Source organism: Oncorhynchus tshawytscha, linkage group LG10 (genome assembly GCF_018296145.1).
Source record: "Oncorhynchus tshawytscha isolate Ot180627B linkage group LG10, Otsh_v2.0, whole genome shotgun sequence".
Classification (NCBI taxonomy): Eukaryota; Metazoa; Chordata; class Actinopteri; order Salmoniformes; family Salmonidae; genus Oncorhynchus; species Oncorhynchus tshawytscha.
This window is the reverse complement of record NC_056438.1, coordinates 84,065,593-84,084,577: the sequence shown is the minus strand read 5'-3', so window position 1 is coordinate 84,084,577 and position 18,985 is coordinate 84,065,593. Positions and strand designations below refer to the sequence as shown.

General features: G+C 46.8%; 1 protein-coding gene across 1 annotated transcript in view; it reads right to left on the bottom strand.

Annotated features, from left to right (window-relative positions):
- Positions 1-1,761: 1,761 nt before the first annotated feature.
- The window catches only part of LOC112240770 (collagen alpha-1(VI) chain), an 80,504-nt gene continuing 63,280 nt past the window's right edge, over positions 1,762-18,985 (bottom strand). Inside the window, 8 exon segments of the mRNA XM_042329268.1 lie at positions 1,762-4,493; positions 10,707-10,736; positions 11,275-11,446; positions 13,620-13,806; positions 13,938-14,047; positions 16,215-16,348; positions 17,170-17,178; positions 17,297-17,333. Coding sequence (XP_042185202.1) covers positions 3,892-4,493; positions 10,707-10,736; positions 11,275-11,446; positions 13,620-13,806; positions 13,938-14,047; positions 16,215-16,348; positions 17,170-17,178; positions 17,297-17,333 — 1,281 coding nt within the window. The 3' untranslated portion in view covers positions 1,762-3,891.

Genomic DNA, 18,985 nt, shown 5'->3' with positions numbered 1-18,985 from the left:
CTTATAGAGACCATAACTGGTTTAGGACCTCATATTGTAGCTTATAGAGACCATAACTGGTTTAGGACCTCATATTGTAGCTTATAGAGACCATAACTGGTTTAGGACCTCATATTGTAGCTTATAGAGACCATAACTGATTATAGAACCAATCAAATCAAATTGTATTTGTCACATGCGCCGAATACAACAGTGAAATGCTTACTTACAAGCCCTTAACCAACAGTGCAGTTTTAATAAAATAAGTTTGAAAATGATGTGACCTAACTTTCTCACCACTTTTTCCACGTGATTTGTTCCTTCAGACTCCATGAAATGATGACCTCTTTCTAAATATTTGGTCACATGACTCATTTTGTGTATGGTTTCCCAGAAACAAGGGGTGGCTCAGCTAACTTACCCCACACACCCCTAAATGGTCTGCTAAACTATCACAATGTAAATGTGGAGTTACATGCTCCAAACATTCCGTTGTTGCTATGCACACTGCTAAGAACACTCGTAACTGTAGGAAAACCTGGGTCACGATGCAGAGATGGTTGTTGTTTGGCATCTTCTGTGTGAATCCAATTGGGTAAAAGTTCCTGGGGAGACTGCATATATTCTTAATTCCATTCCTTTACTTAGACTTGTGTGTATTGGGTATATGTTGTGAAATTGTTAGATATTACTGCACTGTCGGAGCTAGAAACACAAGCATTTCGCTACACCCGCAATAACATCTGCTAAACACGTGTATGTGACCAATAAAATGTTATTTGATTTGACTTGACCTTGCTTCACCGTAGGGATGGTGCCAGGTTTCCTCCAGACGTGACACTTGGCATTCAGGCCAAAGAGTTCAATCTTGGTTTCATCAGACCAGAGAATCTTGTTTCTCGTGGTCTGAGAGTCCTTTAGGTGCCTTTTGGCAAACTCCAAGTGGGCTGTCATGTGCCTTTTACTAAGGAGTGGCTTCCATCTGTCCACTCTACCATAAAGGCCTGATTGGTGGAGGGCTGCAGAGATGGTTGTTCTTCTGGAAGGTTCTCCCATCTCAAGAGGAACTCTAGAGCTCTGTCAGAGTGACAATTGGGTTCTTGGTCACCTCCCTGACTGAGGCCCTTCTCCCCTGATTGCTCAGTTTGTCCTGGCGGCCGGGAGCTGAGGCCAGTGTGTTCTTGGGGACCATCAATACTGAATACATTTGTTGGTACCCTTTCCCAGATCTGTGCCTCGACATAATCCTGTCAAGGAGCTCTAAGGACAATTCCTTCCACCTCATGGCTTGGTTTTTGCTCTGACATTCACTGTCAACCGTGGGACCTTATATAGACAGGTGTGTGCCTTTCCAAATCATGTCCAATCAATTGAATTTACCACAGGTGGACTCCAATCAAGTTGTAGAAACATCTCAAGGATGATCAATGGAAACAGGATGCACCTGAGCTCAATTTCAAGTCTCATTAGCAAAGGGTCTGTTATGTAAATAAGGTATTTCTGTTTTTAACTTTTAATAAATTAGCAAACACTTCAAAAAAACAGTTTTTGCTTTGTCATTATGGGTTATTTTGTGTAGATTGATCAGGAACATGTTTAATTTAAATCCCTTAAAGTAAACAAAATGTGAAAAAAGTCAAGGGGTCTGAATAATTTCTGAACGCACTGTGTGAGTGTGTGTGTGTGTGTGTGTGTGTGTGTGTACGCGTGCATGCGGACATGTGTGTGCAGGATATTGAGTAAACTTTTCATACTAACTGATAAAAAAACAAGAAACATGAATTGGTTGAAGAGGCCTTTAATGAATCAGCTGTGTTCTAGCAGCCTGTCTGGCAGCTGGTTTGGTTTCAGATCAAAATATCATCAGTAGGATGTTGCCCACTGCTACAGCGGTCAACTGGCACCATTCACTGCTACAGTGGTCAACTGGCACCATTCACTGCTACAGTGGTCAACTGGCACCATTCACTGCTACAGCGGTCAACTGGCACCATTCACTGCTGCAGTGGTCAACTGGCACCATTCACTGCTACAGTGGTCAACTGGCACCATTCACTGCTACAGTGGTCAACTGGCACCATTCACTGCTGCAGCGGTCAACTGGCACCATTCACTGCTACAGTGGTCAACTGGCACCATTCACTGCTACAGCGGTCAACTGGCACCATTCACTGCTACAGCGGTCAACTGGCACCATTCACTGCTACAGCGGTCAACTGGCACCATTCACTGCTACAGTGGTCAACTGGCACCATTCACTGCTACAGCGGTCAACTGGCACCATTCACTGCTACAGTGGTCAACTGACACCATTCACTACTACAGCGGTCAACTAGCACCATTCACTGCTAGAGCGGTCAACTGGCACCATTCACTGCTAGAGCGGTCAACTAGCACAATTCACTGCTACAGCCGTTAACTAGCACCATTCACTGCTACAGCAGTCAACTGGCACCATTCACTGCTAGAGCAGTCAACTAGCACCATTCACTGCTACAGCAGTCAACTAGCACCATTCAGACATAAACCATTCAGGGTTTCTTTACCTCATCAGGCTGATGCAGAGAGGAATGAGTGTGTGTGAGAGAGATAGAGAGAGAGGGGCCATAAACCATTCAGGGTTTCTTTACCTCATCAGGCTGATGCAGAGAGGAATGAGTGTGTGTGAGAGAGATAGAGAGAGAGAGAGAGAGAGAGGGGCCATAAACCATTCAGGGTTTCTTTACCTCATCAGGGTTGGCGGTGCAAACATGGTAATAGATGTTTTCCTGTCTGAGTGTGGTTGTGTGTGTGTATGGTTGTGTGTGTGGTTGCATGTTTGTGTACTTGTGAGGCATCTGAACATGCGACCTCAGACAAACTGTTTATGAGGAACTCCCACATGATGTATAACACATTTGAGACCATTCCACTGTTTGCACACACACGCACACACACACACGCACACACACACACGCACACGCACACACACACACGCACACATGAGTACGCAAATAGTCCGTGTCCAGCTGTTCTTCATTAGGATCAGGGTATCTGCAGGGAGGATGTTTAATGTTTAACTTTGATGTTTAAAAAAGATGTAGTGATGTCATATCCTGTCCTGTCTCTGATCTACAAACAACAACGACCATTCCTTTACAGTAACGTTTCTGTCTAATGCTGCATTCATGTGCTGCTCAGAATTATGGAACTAGGAACAGTCTGACTGGGAATTATGGAACTGGGAACAGTCTGACTGGGAATTATGGAACTGGGAACAGTCTTACAGGGAATTATGGAACTGGGAACAGCCTGACTGGGAATTATGGAACTGGGAACAGCCTGACTGGGAATTATGGAACTGGGAACAGTCTGACAGGGAATTATGGAACTGGGAACAGCCTGACTGGGAATTATGGAACTGGGAACAGCCTGACAGAGAATTATGGAACTGGGAACAGTCTGACTGGGAATTATGGAACTGGGAACAGTCTGACAGAGAATTATGGAACTGGGAACAGTCTGACTGGGAATTATGGAACTGGGAACAGTCTGACTGGGAATTATGGAACTGGGAACAGTCTGACTGGGAATTATGGAACTGGGAACAGCCTGACTGGGAATTATGGAACTGGGAACAGTCTGACAGGAAGATGTTACAACATGGAAGCTCATAACAGACGTCTGAAACTAGTTTCTGTTACAAGAGGTTTTCAGTAGTTTTCCGCTTGGGATTTTTCTTGATAATTCTGAGAGCACATGAATGCAGTCTAACACAATCTCTTACACAGTCTGACACACAATTGTCTTCTGTCATTATCGGACGTAAAAACCCAACTAAAACACAGTAAATGAGTGATGAAATACGAATGGATATTCATAATGAGGGAGACTAAACTCTAAAGCATGTGGTCCCAGCACTTGCCCCTGAACTCAGGCCTGGGAGACCCTGCGCGACACGGTCTGGTAGAACACGCCACGCAGCAGAGACGGGTAGTCTGGGACGCGGAACAGGTGGCGCTGGGCGTAGGTGACATCGTAACTCCTCCCCCTGCTGACCAGCGAGCGCAGGTTGGCCTCGCTCACCTGGTTGCCCACGGTGATAACATACAGCTCCACTCCCGCCTCTGACACCAGCCGTACGCGCTTCTCCAGCATCGCCTCGGTAACGCCCTGAGATCTCCCGTCAGAGAACAGCACTAGCTTCCTCTTCCTGTTCCCGCCCCCTGACATCTGGAATTTCTCCATGGCGAAGGCCATCGCCTTGGTAACGTCAGTCCCATCATTCTGGAAGGTGGCGGCCTCAATCTTACTGGTCAGCAGGGTGAGGTTAGAGGTCAGCTCCGCCTCCATGCGGCGTTCACGGCTGTACTGGCCCACGGCGACACGCACGGCAGCACGGCCGGACCTCTCGGCAGACAGGAAGCGCTCAGCCAGACGCTTGACGAAGGTCTTGCTGGAGTCAAAGTTCCTCTGTCCCACACTGGCTGAACTGTCCATCATCAATACAATGTCTGTGTCCCCTGAGAAGGAGACTGGAGGACAGAAACAACAGGATAAACAACATGAAGACAATACCCAATGACAACACAATGTCCTCCCAAAACAAGATTACAAAGAGAAACCACAGGAGAAACCACAGGAGAAAACACAGGAAAAACCATAGAGGAAACCACAGAGAAACTACAGGAGAAACCACAAGAAAACCACAGGAGAAACCACAGAGAAACCACAGGGGAAACCACAGAGGAACCACAGAGAAACAACAGGAGAAACTACAGGAGAAACTACAGGAGAAACCACAGGATAAACCACAGGATAAACCACAGAGAAACCACAGGAGAAACTACAGGAGAAACCATAGAGGAAACCACAGAGAAAAAACAGGAGAAACCACAGGAGAAACCACAGGAGAAACCACAGAGAAACCACAGGAGAAACCACAAGAGAAACCACAGGAGAAAAAACAGGAGAAAAAACAGGAGAAACCCCAGGAGAAACCCCATGAGAAACTACAGGAGAAACCACAGGAAAAACCACAGAGAAACGACGGAGAAACCACAGGAGAAACCAAAGAGAAACCTTGGAGAAACCACGGAGAAACCACGGAGAAACCACAGGAGAAACCACAGGAGAAACCACAGGAGAAACTACAGGAGAAATCACAGGAGACACCACAGAGAAACCACAGGAGAAATCACAGGAGACACCACAGGAGACACCACAGATAAACCACAGGAGAAACCACAGGAGAAACCACAGGAGAAACCACAGGAGAAACCACAGGAGAAATCACAGAGAAACCACAGGAGAAACCCCAGGAGAAACCACAGAGAAACCACAGGAGAAACAACAGGAGAAACCACAGGAGAAACCACAGACAAACCATAGGAGAAACTACAGAGAAACCAAAGGAGAAACCACAGAGACAACACAGGAGAAACCACAGGAGAAACTACGGGAGAAACCACAGGATAAACTACAGGAGAAACCACAGGGAAACCACAGGAGAAGCCACAGAGAAACCACAGGAGACACCACAGGAAAAACCACAGAGGAACCACAGAGAAACCACAGGAGAAACTACAGGAGAAACTACAGGAGAAACCACAGGAGAAACCACAGGGAAACCACAAGAGAAACCACAGAGAAACCACAGAGAAACCATAGGAGAAACCACAGGAGAAACCAAAGAGAAACCACGGAGAAACCACAGAGAAACCACAGGAGAAACCACAGGAGAAACCACAGGGGACACCACAGGGGACACCACAGAGAAACCACAGGAGAAACCACAGGAGAAACCACAGGACACACCACAGAGACACCACAGAGACACCACAGAGAAACCACAGGAGAAACCACAGGAGAAACCACAGGAGAAACCACAGGAGAAACTACAGGAGAAACCACAGGAGAAACTACAGGAGAAACCACAGGAGAAACCACAGAGAAACCACAGGGAAACCACAGGAGAAACCACAGAGAAACAACAGGAGAAACTACAGGAGAAACTACAGGAGAAACCACAGGAGAAACCACAGAGAAACCACAGGAGAAACTACAGGAGAAACCATAGAGGAAACCACAGAGAAAAACAGGAGAAACCACAGGAAAAACCACAAGAGAAACCACAGGAGAAACCACAGGAGAAACCACAGGAGAAACCACAGGAGAAACCACAGAGAAACCACAAGAGAAACCACAAGAGAAACCACAGGAGAAACCACAAGAGAAACCACAAGAGAAACCACAGGAGAAACCACAAGAGAAACCACAGGAGAAAAACAGGAGAAACCCCAGGAGAAACTACAGGAGAAACCACAGAGAAACGACGGAGAAACCACAGGAGAAACCAAAGAGAAACCACGGAGAAACCACGGAGAAACCACAGAGAAACCACAGGAGAAACAACAGGAGAAACCACAGGAGAAACCACAGACAAACCATAGGAGAAACTACAGAGAAACCACAGGAGAAACCACAGAGACAACACAGGAGAAACCACAGGAGAAACTACGGGAGAAACCACAGGATAAACCACAGGAGAAACCACAGGGAAACCACAGGAGAAACCACAGAGAAACCAGAGAAACCACAGGAGAACACCACAGGAGAAACCACAGGAGAAACCACAGAGAAACCACAGGAGAAACACAGGAGAAACCACAGGAGAAACCACAGAGAAACCACAAGAGAAACCACAGGAGAAACCACAGGAGAAACCAAAGAGAAACCATGGAGAAACCACAGGAGAAACCACAGGAGAAACCACAGGAGAAACCACAGGAGACACCACAGAGAAACCACAGAGAAACCACAGGAGAAACCACAGGAGAAACCACAGGAGAAACCCCAGGAGAAACCCCAGGAGAAACCACAGGAGAAACCACAGGAAAACCACAGAGAAACCACAGGAGAAACCACAGGAGAAACCAAAGAGAAACCACAGAGAGAAACCACAGGAGAAACCACAGGAGAAACCACAGGAGAAACCACAGGAGAAACCAAAGGAGAAACCACAGGAGAAACCACAGGAGAAACCAGAGAAAGAAACCACAGGAGAAATCACAGGAGAAACCACAGGAGAAACCACAGATAAACCACAGGAGAAACCACAGGAGAAACCCAGGAGAAACCACAGGAGAAACCACAGAGAAACCACAGGAGAAACCACAGAGAAACCACAGGAGAAACCCACAGGAGAAACCACAGAGAAACCACAGGAGAAACCACAGGAGAAACCACAGGAGAAACCAAAGGAGAAACCACAGGAGAAATCACAGGAGACACCACAGAGAAACCACAGGAGAAACCACAGGAGAAACCACAGGAGACACCACAGAGAACAGGAGAAACCACAGGAGAAACCACAGAGAAACACAGGAGAAACCACAGGAGAAACTACGGGAGAAACCACAGGAGAAACTACAGGAGAAACCACAGGGAAACCACAGGAGAAACCACAGAGAAACCACAGGAGACACAGGAGAAACCACAGGAGAAACCACAGAGGAACCACAGGAGAAACCACAGGAGAAACCACAGGAGAAACCACAGAGAAACCATAGGAGAAACCACAGGAGAAACCAAGAGAAACCATGGAGAAACCACGGAGAAACCACAGGAGGAGAAACCACAGGAGAAACCACAGGAGAAACCACAGGAAACCACAGGAGAAACCACAGGAGAAACCACAGGAGAAACTACAGGAGAAACCACAGGAGAAACTACAGGAGAAACCAGAGAAACAGGAGAAACCACAGAGAAACCACAGGGAAACCACAGGAGAAACCAAGAAACAACAGGAGAAACCACAGGAGAAACTACAGGAGAAACCACAGGAGAAACCACAGGAGAAACTACAGGAGAAACTACAGGAGAAACCATAGAGAAACCACAGAGAAAAAAACAGGAGAAACCACAGGAAAAACCACAAGAGAAACCACAGGAGAAACCACAGGAGAAACCACAGGAGAAACCAAGAAAAACCACAGGAGAAACCACAAGAGAAACCACAGGAGAAACCACAGGAGAAACCACAAGGAGAAACCAGGAGAAACCACAGGAGAAACCACAGAGAAACCACAGGAGAAAAAACAGGAGAAACCACAGGAGAAACCACAGGAGAAACCACAGGGAAACCACAGAGAAACACAGAGAAACACGGAGAAACCACAGGAGAAACCAAAGAGAAACCACAGGAGAAATCACAGGAGACACCACAGAGAAACCACAGGAGAAACCACAGGAGACACCACAGGAGACACCACAGAGAAACCACAGGAGAAACCACAGAGAAACCACAGGAGAAAACAGGAGAAACCACAGAGAAACCACAGGAGAAACAACAGGAGAAACCACAGGAGAAACCACAGACAAACCACAGGAGAAACTACAGAGAAACCACAGGAGATACCACAGAGACAACACAGGAGACACCACAGGAGAAACCACAGAGGAACCACAGAGGAACCACAGAGAAACCACAGGAGAAACTACAGGAGAAACTACAGGAGAAACCACAGGAGAAACCACAGGAGAAACCAGGAGAACAAGAGAAACCACAGAGAAACCACAGAGAAACCATAGGAGAAACCAAAGAGAAACCATGGAGAAACCACGGAGAAACCACAGGAGAAACCAAACCACAGAGAAACCACAGGAGAAACCACAGGAGAAACCACAGGAGAAACCACAGGAGAAACCACAGAGAACAGGAGAAACCACAGAGACACCACCACAGAGAAACCACACCACAGGAGAAACCACAGGATAAACCACAGAGAAACCACAGGATAAACTACAGGAGAAACCACAGGAGAAACTACAGGAGAAACCACAGGAGAAACCACAGAGAAACCACAGGGAAACCACAGGAGAAACCACAGAGAAACCACAGAGACACCACAGGGAAACCACAGGAGAAACCACAAAGAAACCAAAGAGAAACCACAGGAGAAACCACAGAAGAGAAACCACAGGAGAAACCACAGAGAAACCACAGAGAAACCAGGAGAAACCACAAAGAAACCACAGAGAAACCACAGGAGAAACCACAGGAGAAACCACAGGAGAAACCACAGGAGAAACCACAGAGAGAAACCACAGGAGAAACCACAGAGAAACCACAGGAGAAACACAGGAGAAACCACAGGAGAAACCACAGAGACACCACAGAGAGAAACCACAGAGAAACCACAGAGAAACCACAGGATAAACCACAGAGAAACCACATGAGAAACTACAGGAGAAACAACAGGAGAAACCACAGGAGAAACCACAGACAAACCACAGGAGAAACTACAGAGAAACCACAGGAGAAACCACAGAGACAACACAGGAGAAACCACAGGAGTAACTACGGGAGAAACCACAGGATAAACTACAGGAGAAACCACAGGGGACACCACAGAGAAACCACAGGAGAAACCACAGGGGAAACCACAGAGAAACCACAGGAGAAAACAGAGAAACCACAGGAGAAACCACAGGAGAAACCACAGAGGAAACCACAGAGAAACCACAGGATAAACACAGGAGAAACAGGAGAAACTACAAAGAGAAACCACAAAGAAACCACAGAGAAACCACAGGAGAAACCACAGAGAAACAGAGAAACCACAGAGAAACCACAGGAGAAACCACAGGAGAAACCACAGGAGAAACCACAGAGAAACCACAGGAGAAACCACAGGAGAAACCACAGAGAAACCACAGAGAAACCACAGGAGAAACCACAGAGAAACCACAGAGAAACCACAGGGAAACCACAGGAGAAACCCAGAGAAACAGAGAAACCACAGAGAAACCACAGGAGAAACCACAGGAGAAACCACAGAGACAGAGAAACCACAGAGAAACCACAGAGAAACCACAGAGAAACCACAGAGAAACCACAGAGAAACCACAGAGACACCACAGAGAAACCACAGAGAAACCACAGGAGATAAACCACAGAGAAACCACAGGAGAAACCACAGAGAAACCACAGAGAAACCAGGAGAAACCACAGGAGAAACCACAGGAGAAACCACAGAGAAACCACAGAGAAACCACAGAGAAAGGAGAAACCACAGGAGAAACCACAGAGAAACCACAGAGAAACCCAGAGAAACCACAGGATAAACCACTGAGAAACCACAGGAGAAACTACAGGAGAAACCACAGGAGAAACTACAGGAGAAACCACAGGAGAAACCACAGGAGAAACCACAGAGAAACCACAGGAGAAACCACAGGGAAACCACAGGAGAAACCACAGGAGAAACCAGAGAAACAGAGAAACCACAGGAGAAACCACAGAGAAACCACAGAGAAACCACAGAGACACCACAGAGAAACCACAGAGAAACCACAGGATAAACCACAGAGAAACCACAGGAGAAACTACAGGAGAAACCACAGGGAAACCACAGGAGAAACCACAGAGAAACCACAGAGAAACCACAGGAGAAACCACAGAGAAACCACAGAGAAACCACAGGAGAAACCACAGAGAAACCACAGGAGAAACCCCAGGAGAAACCACAGGAGAAACCCCAGGAGAAACCACAGGAGAAACTACAGACACTAATCCATGTCCATGTACTCAGAGAATGAGACTGAAGAGAGACCATAAACCAGTCCCTGATCCAAACTAATATGTCTGAAGACAATGACACTGGAGAGATCAGGACAGAGATAAACCACATGTGACATTTGGTAACAAGCCAAGGAGAAACCACATTAGAAACCACATGACTTACTGGGACATTTGTAGTTGGGACACTTCTTATCTGTTGTAGGAAATAGAGAAACCAAAATTAATAGGACATTTTCACATCATTTTGACATCATACAGAGTCTGTATCCACACCAAGGGGTTCACTAGTGTGTGTGTGTGTGTGTGTGTGTGTGTGTGTGTGTGTGTCTGTGTGTGTGTGTGTGTGTGTGTGTCTGTGTGTGTGTGTGTGTGTGTGTGTATGTGTGTGTGTGTGTGTGTGTGTGTGTGTGTGTGTGTGTGTGTGTGTGTGTGTGTGTGTGTCTGTGTGTGTGTGTGTGTGTGTGTGTGTGTATGTGTGTGTGTGTGTGTGTGTGTGTGTGTGTGTGTGTGTGTGTGTGTGTGTGTGTGTGTGTGTGTGTGTCTGTGTGTGTGTGTGTGTGTCTGTGTGTGTGTGTGTGTGTGTGTGTGTGTGTGTGTGTGTATGTGTGTGTGTGTGTGTGTGTGTGTGTGTGTGTGTGTGTGTGTGTGTGTGTGTGTGTGTGTGTGTGTGTGTGTGTGTGTGTGTGTGTGTGTGTGTGTGTGTGTGTGTGTGTGTGTGTGTGTGTATGTACCTTCACAGATGCGTGTGGTGAGGTTCTGTAAGAAGCTGTCATCCAGCAGCTCAGCGAAGTTCTCCAGTACGAAGGAGAAGCCTGGTTTAGGGTCGCTCGTACAGACCACAGCACTGAGCTGTTCATGGTTGGGCTGACGGCCAGAGTAGTCCTTCACTCCCAGACCACCCACCTGACAGAGAGAGGGGGCAGGGTTAGTGTGTGTGTGTGTGTGTGTGTGTGTGTGTGTGTGTGTGTGTGTGTGTGTGTGTGTGTGTGTGTAATGGACTGTGCGTTGTGATATGATGTTGCTGGTCGTACTAAAGCCTCAATCCTTCGAACCTTCAGGTGCTCAGAACTGAAAATAACTGCATAGCACCCAGTTAATGGTATGAGGCAAGAGGAGAGGTTTCACACAGAGTGGTATCCCTCACCTTGATGCCCTTCCTACAGAGTGGTGTCCCTTCCTACAGAGTGGTGTCCCTTCATACAGAGTGGTGTCCCTCACCTTGATGCCCTTCCTACAGAGTGGTGTCCCTTCCTACAGAGTGGTGTCCTTCATACAGAGTGGTGTCCCTTCATACAGAGTGGTGTCCCTCACCTTGAGTGGTGCCCTTCCTACAGAGTGGTGTCCCTTCCTACAGAGTGGTGTCCCTTCATACAGAGTGGTGTCCCTCACCTTGATGCCCTTCCTACAGAGTGGTGTCCCTTCCTACAGAGTGGTGTCCCTTCATACAGAGTGGTGTCCCTTCATACAGAGTGGTGTCCCTTACCTTGATGCCCTTCCTACAGAGTGGTGTCCCTCACCTTGATGCCCTTCCTACAGAGTGGTGTCCCTCACCTTGATGCCCTTCACACAGAGTGGTGTCCCTTCCTACAGAGTGGTGTCCCTTACCTTGATGCCCTTCATACAGAGTGGTGTCCCTTCATACAGAGTGGTGTCCCTTCCACAGAGTGGTGTCCCTTCACCTTGATGCCCTTCCTACAGAGTGGTGTCCCTTCACAGAGTGGTGCCCTTCCTACAGAGTGGTGTCACCTTGATGCCCTTCCACAGTGGTGTCCCTTCCTACAGAGTGGTGTCCCTCACCTTGATGCCCTTCCTACAGAGTGGTGTCCCTCACCTTGATGCCCTTCCTACAGAGTGGTGTCCCTCACCTTGATGCCCTTCCCACAGAGTGGTGTCCCTCACCTTGATGCCCTTCCACAGAGTGGTGTCCCTCACCTTGATGCCCTTCCTACAGAGTGGTGTCCCTCACCTTGATGCCCTTCCTACAGAGTGGTGTCCCTCACCTTGATGCCCTTCCTACAGAGTGGTGTCCCTCACCTTGATGCCCTTCATACAGAGTGGTGTCCCTTCCTACAGAGTGGTGTCCCTCACCTTGATGCCCTTCCTACAGAGTGGTGTCCCTTACCTTGATGCCCTTCCTACAGAGTGGTGTCCCTCACCTTGATGCCCTTCCTACAGAGTGGTGTCCCTTCACACAGAGTGGTGCCCTTCATACAGAGTGGTGACCCTTACCTTGATGCCCTTCCTACAGAGTGGTGTCCCTTCACACAGAGTGGTGTCCTTCACACAGAGTGGTGTCCCTCACCTTGATGCCCTTCCACAGAGTGGTGTCCCTTCCACCTTGATGCCCTTCCACAGAGTGGTGTCCCTTCCACCTTGGTGCCCTTCACACAGAGTGGTGTCCCTTCACACAGAGTGGTGTCCCTTACCTTGATGCCCTTCCTACAGAGTGGTGTCCCTTCACCTTGATGCCCTTCACACAGAGTGGTGTCCCTTACCTTGATGCCCTTCACACAGAGTGGTGTCCCTCACCTTGATGCCCTTCCACAGAGTGGTGTCCCTTCACACAGAGTGGTGTCCCTTCACACAGAGTGGTGTCCCTTCATGCCCTTCCTACAGAGTGGTGACCCTTCACACAGAGTGGTGCCCTTCCACAGAGTGGTGTCCCTCACCTTGATGCCCTTCATACAAAGTGGTGTCCCTTCACACAGAGTGGTGTCCCTTCCTACAGAGTGGTGTCCCTTCCTCAGAGTGGTGCCCTTCCTACAGAGTGGTGTCCCTTCCACAGAGTGGTGTCCCTTCACCAGAGTGGTGCCCTTCCTACAGAGTGGTGTCCCTTCCTACAGAGTGGTGTCCTTCCACCAGAGTGGTGCCCTTCCTACAGAGTGGTGTCCCTTCCTACAGAGTGGTGTCCCTTCCTACAGAGTGGTGTCCCTTCCTACAGAGTGGTGTCCCTTCACACAGAGTGGTGTCCCTTCATACAGATTGGTGTCCCTTCACACAGAGTGGTGTCCCTTCATACAGAGTGGTGTCCCTTCACACAGAGTGGTGTCCCTTCACACAGAGTGGTGTCCCTCACCTTGATGCCCTTCCCACAGAGTGTGTTGAGCGGTGTTTTATCTCTGGTGATATCAGAGCGTCCGTCAGTGAGCACTAGGACCACGCGGTTCTCCTGCTGCAGACGGTCAATCATGTTGGTCAGAGAGAACTGCAGAGCCTCCCCTGTATAGGTGGCCTCAGCCAGCCAGCGCAGGTCCCGCACCGCCCTACACACAACATACAGGGTAATGATTGGGTGTGTGTGTGTGTGTCTGTGTGTGTGTGTGTGTACTTACTGTTTGAGCTCAGTGTGTGTGTGTACTTACTGTTTGAGCTCAGTGAGTGTGTGTGTACTTACTGTTTGAGCTCAGTCAGTGTGTTAATGTTGGGGTCTCCCAGTCTGACAGCCTCCTGGGCTCCATCCCCACTGTACTGCACCACGCCTACCCTGGACTCATTAAAACCAAACTACACACACACACACACACACACACACACACACACACACACACACACACACACACACACACACACACACACATGTATGAGCACATGCGAGTAAAATGTATAGCAAAATAAATTGCTGCCGTAGCTATTTTCAAAGTGTTTCATACTCTGGTAATCACACAAACAAATATGAATCCCATAGCCCACCTTGTGCAGCAAAAGTACCTGGGTTTAACTAGCTTCCACAGTCACAAAGTCAGATTCCACAGTCACAAAGTCAGATTCCACAGTCACAAAGTCAGATTCCACAGTCACAAAGTCAGACTCCACAGTCACAAAGTCAGATTCCACAAGTCACAAAGTCAGACTCCACAGTCACAAAGTCAGATTCCACAGTCACAAAGTCAGATTCCACAGTCACAAAGTCAGACTCCACAGTCACAAAGTCAGATTCCACAGTCACAAAGTCAGATTCCACAGTCACAAAGTCAGACTCCACAGTCACAAAGTCAGATTCCACAGTCACAAAGTCAGATTCCACAGTCACAAAGTCAGACTCCACAGTCACAAAGTCAGACAGTCACAAAGTCAGATTCAGTCACAAAGTCAGACTCCACAGTCACAAAGTCAGATTCCACAGTCACAAAGTCAGATTCCACAGCCACAAAGTCAGATTCCACAGCCACAAAGTCAGATTCCACAGCCACAAAGTCAGATTCCACAGTCACAGATTCCACAGTCACAAAGTCAGATTCCACAGTCACAAAGTCAGATTCACAAAGTCAGACTCCACAGTCACAAAGTCAGATTCCACAGCCAGATTCCACAGTCACAAAGTCAGATTCCACAGCCACAAAGTCTGACAGCCACAAAGTCAGACTCCACAGCCACAAAGTCTGACTCCACAGCCACAAAGTCAGATTCCACAGCCAGCCAGTCACAAAGTCAGATTCCACAGCCACAAAGTCAGATTTCACAGCCAGATTCCACAGTCACAAAGTCAGATTCCACAGTCACAATGTCAGATTCACAGTCACAAAGTCTGACTCCACAGCCACAAAGTCAGATTCCACAGTCACAAAGTCTGACTCCACAGCTACAAAGTCAGATTCCACAGTCACAAAGTCAGATTCTACAGTCAAAGTCTGACTCCACAGCTACAAAGACAGATTCTACAGTCACAAAGTCAGATTCCACAGTCACAAAGTCAGATTCACAGTCACAAAGTCAGATCCACAGCCACAAAGTCAGATTCCACAGCCAGATTCCACAGTCACAGTCACAAAGTCTGACTCCACAGCCACAAAGTCAGATTCCACAGTCACAAAGTCAGATTCCACAGTCACAAAGTCAGATTCCACAGTCACAAAGTCTGACTCCACAGCAGTCACAAAGTCAGATTCCACAGTCACAAAGTCAGATTCCACAGTCCAATGTCTGACTCCACAGTCACAAAGTCTGACTCCACAGCCACAAAGTCTGACTCCACAGTCACAAAGTCTGACTCCACAGCCATAAAGTCAGATTCCACAGACATAAGGTCAGATTCCACAGACATAAAGTCAGATTCAACAAAGTCAGATTACACAGACATAAAGTCAGATTACACAGACATAAAGTCAGATTCCACAGACATAAAGTCAGATTCCACAGACATAAAGTCAGATTACACAGACATAAAGTCAGATTCCACAGACATAAAGTCAGATTAGACAGACATAAATTCAGATTCCAAAGTCAAAATTGTGTACAAAAGCTTTTTGGTCTCAATTTCAGGCATAGAAATCTCCAGGGGCACAACATTGGTTTTAGAAGTGGGGGGGACGCTCGGAGGCGTCCACATGGTCCTAAAGCACACTATTGCATTGCTTTGTATTACATTCCAATGATATAACTGGGGGGGAGGCATGTCCCCAGTGAAAGTTGCGCCTCTGGAACACCCCAAATCTTTTTATTCATGAGTCCCATAGGGCGACGCACAATTGGCCCAGCGTCGTCCGGGTTTGGCCCGGCGTCGTCCGGGTTTGGCCGGTGTTGGCCATCATTGTAAATAAGAATTTGTTCCTAACTGACTTGTCTAGTTAAAATAAAGGTTAAAAAAAGAATGTTTAAATCCTTATTGACTGTAATGTGATTTGTTTATTCAAATAAAGTATTAGTAAAAGTACATTTTTAAAATAGTACTCACATGGACTTGCTGGTCCTTAATAAGGCGGTCTATGACGGTGATGATGAAGTCCTTAGCTAGAGCGAAGTTAGTGGAGCCGATACTCTCAGAACTGTCCACGATGAAGGCCAGGTCCAGGGGCCCACACTTACACTCTACATCAGGACAGACAGACACATTAGACAGACAGACACATTAGACAGACAGACATTAGACAGACAGACATTAGACAGACAGATAGACACACATTAGACAGACAGACAGACAGACAGACAGACAGACAGAGACAGACAGACAGACAGACAGACAGACAGACAGACAGACAGACAGACAGACAGACAGACAGACAGACAGACAGACAGACAGACAGACAGACAGACATTGACATACATTAGACAGACAGATAGACATTAGACAGACACATTAGACAGACAGACAAACATTAGACAGACAGACAGACAGACAGACAGACAGACAGACAGATAGACAGACAGACAGACAGATTAGACAGACAGACAGACAGACAGACAGACAGACATTAGACAGACAGACAAACATTAGACAGACAGACAGACATTAGACAGACAGACAGACAGACAGCCAGATAGACATTAGACAGACAGACAAACACGGATGGACAGACAGACAGACATCAGACAGACAGACAGCCAGATAGACATTAGACAGACAGAAGACATTAGACAACACAGAAGCCATGAGATGATGGGATGGACTCAGACAGCATGCTGTAGACACAAACAGACAAAGACAGAATGTTAGTCACAGACAGAGTTTCTGTGTGTGTGTGTGTGTGTGTGTGTGTGTGTGTGTGTGTGTGTGTGTGTGGTGGTGGTGGGACGGATGGACAGACATTCCTGTAGATAACAGCAGACAGACACAGAGTATGGGCATAATGGTGACTGAAGATAGCTATAAGATCAACTCAGAAGCCAATGAGATGATGGGATGGACTCACCACAGCATGCTGTAGAAACAAATTAAACAAAAACACAATGTTAGTCATTCCAGTATGTCTGAGTTTCTGTTATATAGATGTAATATGATGTGTAATATAGATAACAGTGGTATATAGATAGACTTACAGCAAAGCTTCATGATGATATCCAGAATCTCACATTCCTGTAGATAACAGTAATATAGATAACAGTTATATAGATAACAGTAATATAGATAACAGTAATATAGATAACAGTTATGTAGATAACAGTAATATAGATAACAGTAATATAGATAAGTTATATAGATAACAGTAATATAGATAACAGTAATATAGATAAGTTATATAGATAACAGTAATATAGATAACAGTTATATAGATAACAGTAATATAGATAACAGTAATATAGATAACAGTTATATAGATAACAGTAATATAGATAACAGTAATATAGATAACAGTAATATAGATACGTTATATAGATAACAGTAATATAGATAACAGTAATATAGATAAGTTATATAGATAACAGTTATATAGATAACAGTAATATAGATAAGTTATATAGATAACAGTTATATAGATAACAGTTATATAGATGTACAGAATATAGAGACAACAGTTATATAGATGACAGTTATATAGATAACAGTTATATAGATGACAGTTATATAGATGTACAGAATATAGAGACAACAGTTATACAGTTGTTCAATATAAACTCAGCAAAAATGGAAATGTCCTCTCACTGTCAACTGCGTTTATTTTGAGCAAACTTAACATGTGTAAATATTTGTATGAACATAACAAGATTCAACAACTGAGACATAAACTGAACAAGTTCCACAGACATGTGACTAACAGAAATGGAATAATGTGTCCCTGAACAAAGGGGGGTCAAAATCAAAAGTAACAGTCAGTATCTGGTGTGGCCACCAGCTGCATTAAGTACAGCAGTGCATCTCCTCCTCATGGACTGCACCAGATTTGCCAGTTCTTGCTGTGAGATGTTACCCCACTCTTCCACCAAGACACCTGCAAGTTCCCGGACATTTCCGGGGGGGAATGGTCCTAGCCCTCACCCTCCGATCCAACAGGTCCCAAACGTGCTCAATGGGATTGAGAACCGGGCTCTTCGCTGGCCATGGCAGAACACTGACATTCCTGTCTTGCAGGAAATCACGCACAGAACGAGCAGTATGGCTGGTGGCATTGTCATGCTGGAGGGTCATGTCAGGATGTGCCTGCAGGAAGGGTACCACATGAGGGAGGAGGATGTCTTCCCTGTAACGCACAGCGTCAAGATTGCCTGCAATGACAACACGCTCAGTCCGATGATGCTGTGACACACCGCCCCAGACCATGACGCACCCTCCACCTCCAAATCGACCCCGCTCCAGAGTACAGGCCTCGGTGTAACGCTCACTCCTTCAACGATAAATGGAAATCTGACCATCATCCCTGGTGAGACAAAACAGTGACTTGTCAGTGAAGAGCACTTTTTGCCAGTCCTGTCTGGTCCAGCAACAGTGGGTTTGTGCCTGACGTTGATGCCAGTGATATGTCTGGTGAAGACCTGCCTTACAACAGGCCTACAAGCCCTCAGTCCAGCCTCTCCCAGACTATTGCGGACAGTCTGAGCACTGATGGAGGGATTGTGTGTTCCTGGTGTAACTCGGACAGTTGTTGTTGCCATCCTGTACCTGTCCCACAGGTGTGATGTTCGGATGTACCGATCCTGTGCAGGTGTTGTTACACGTGGTCTGCCACTGTGAGGACGATCAGCTGTCCGCCCTGTCTCCCTGTAGCGCTGTCTTAGGCGTCTCACAGTACG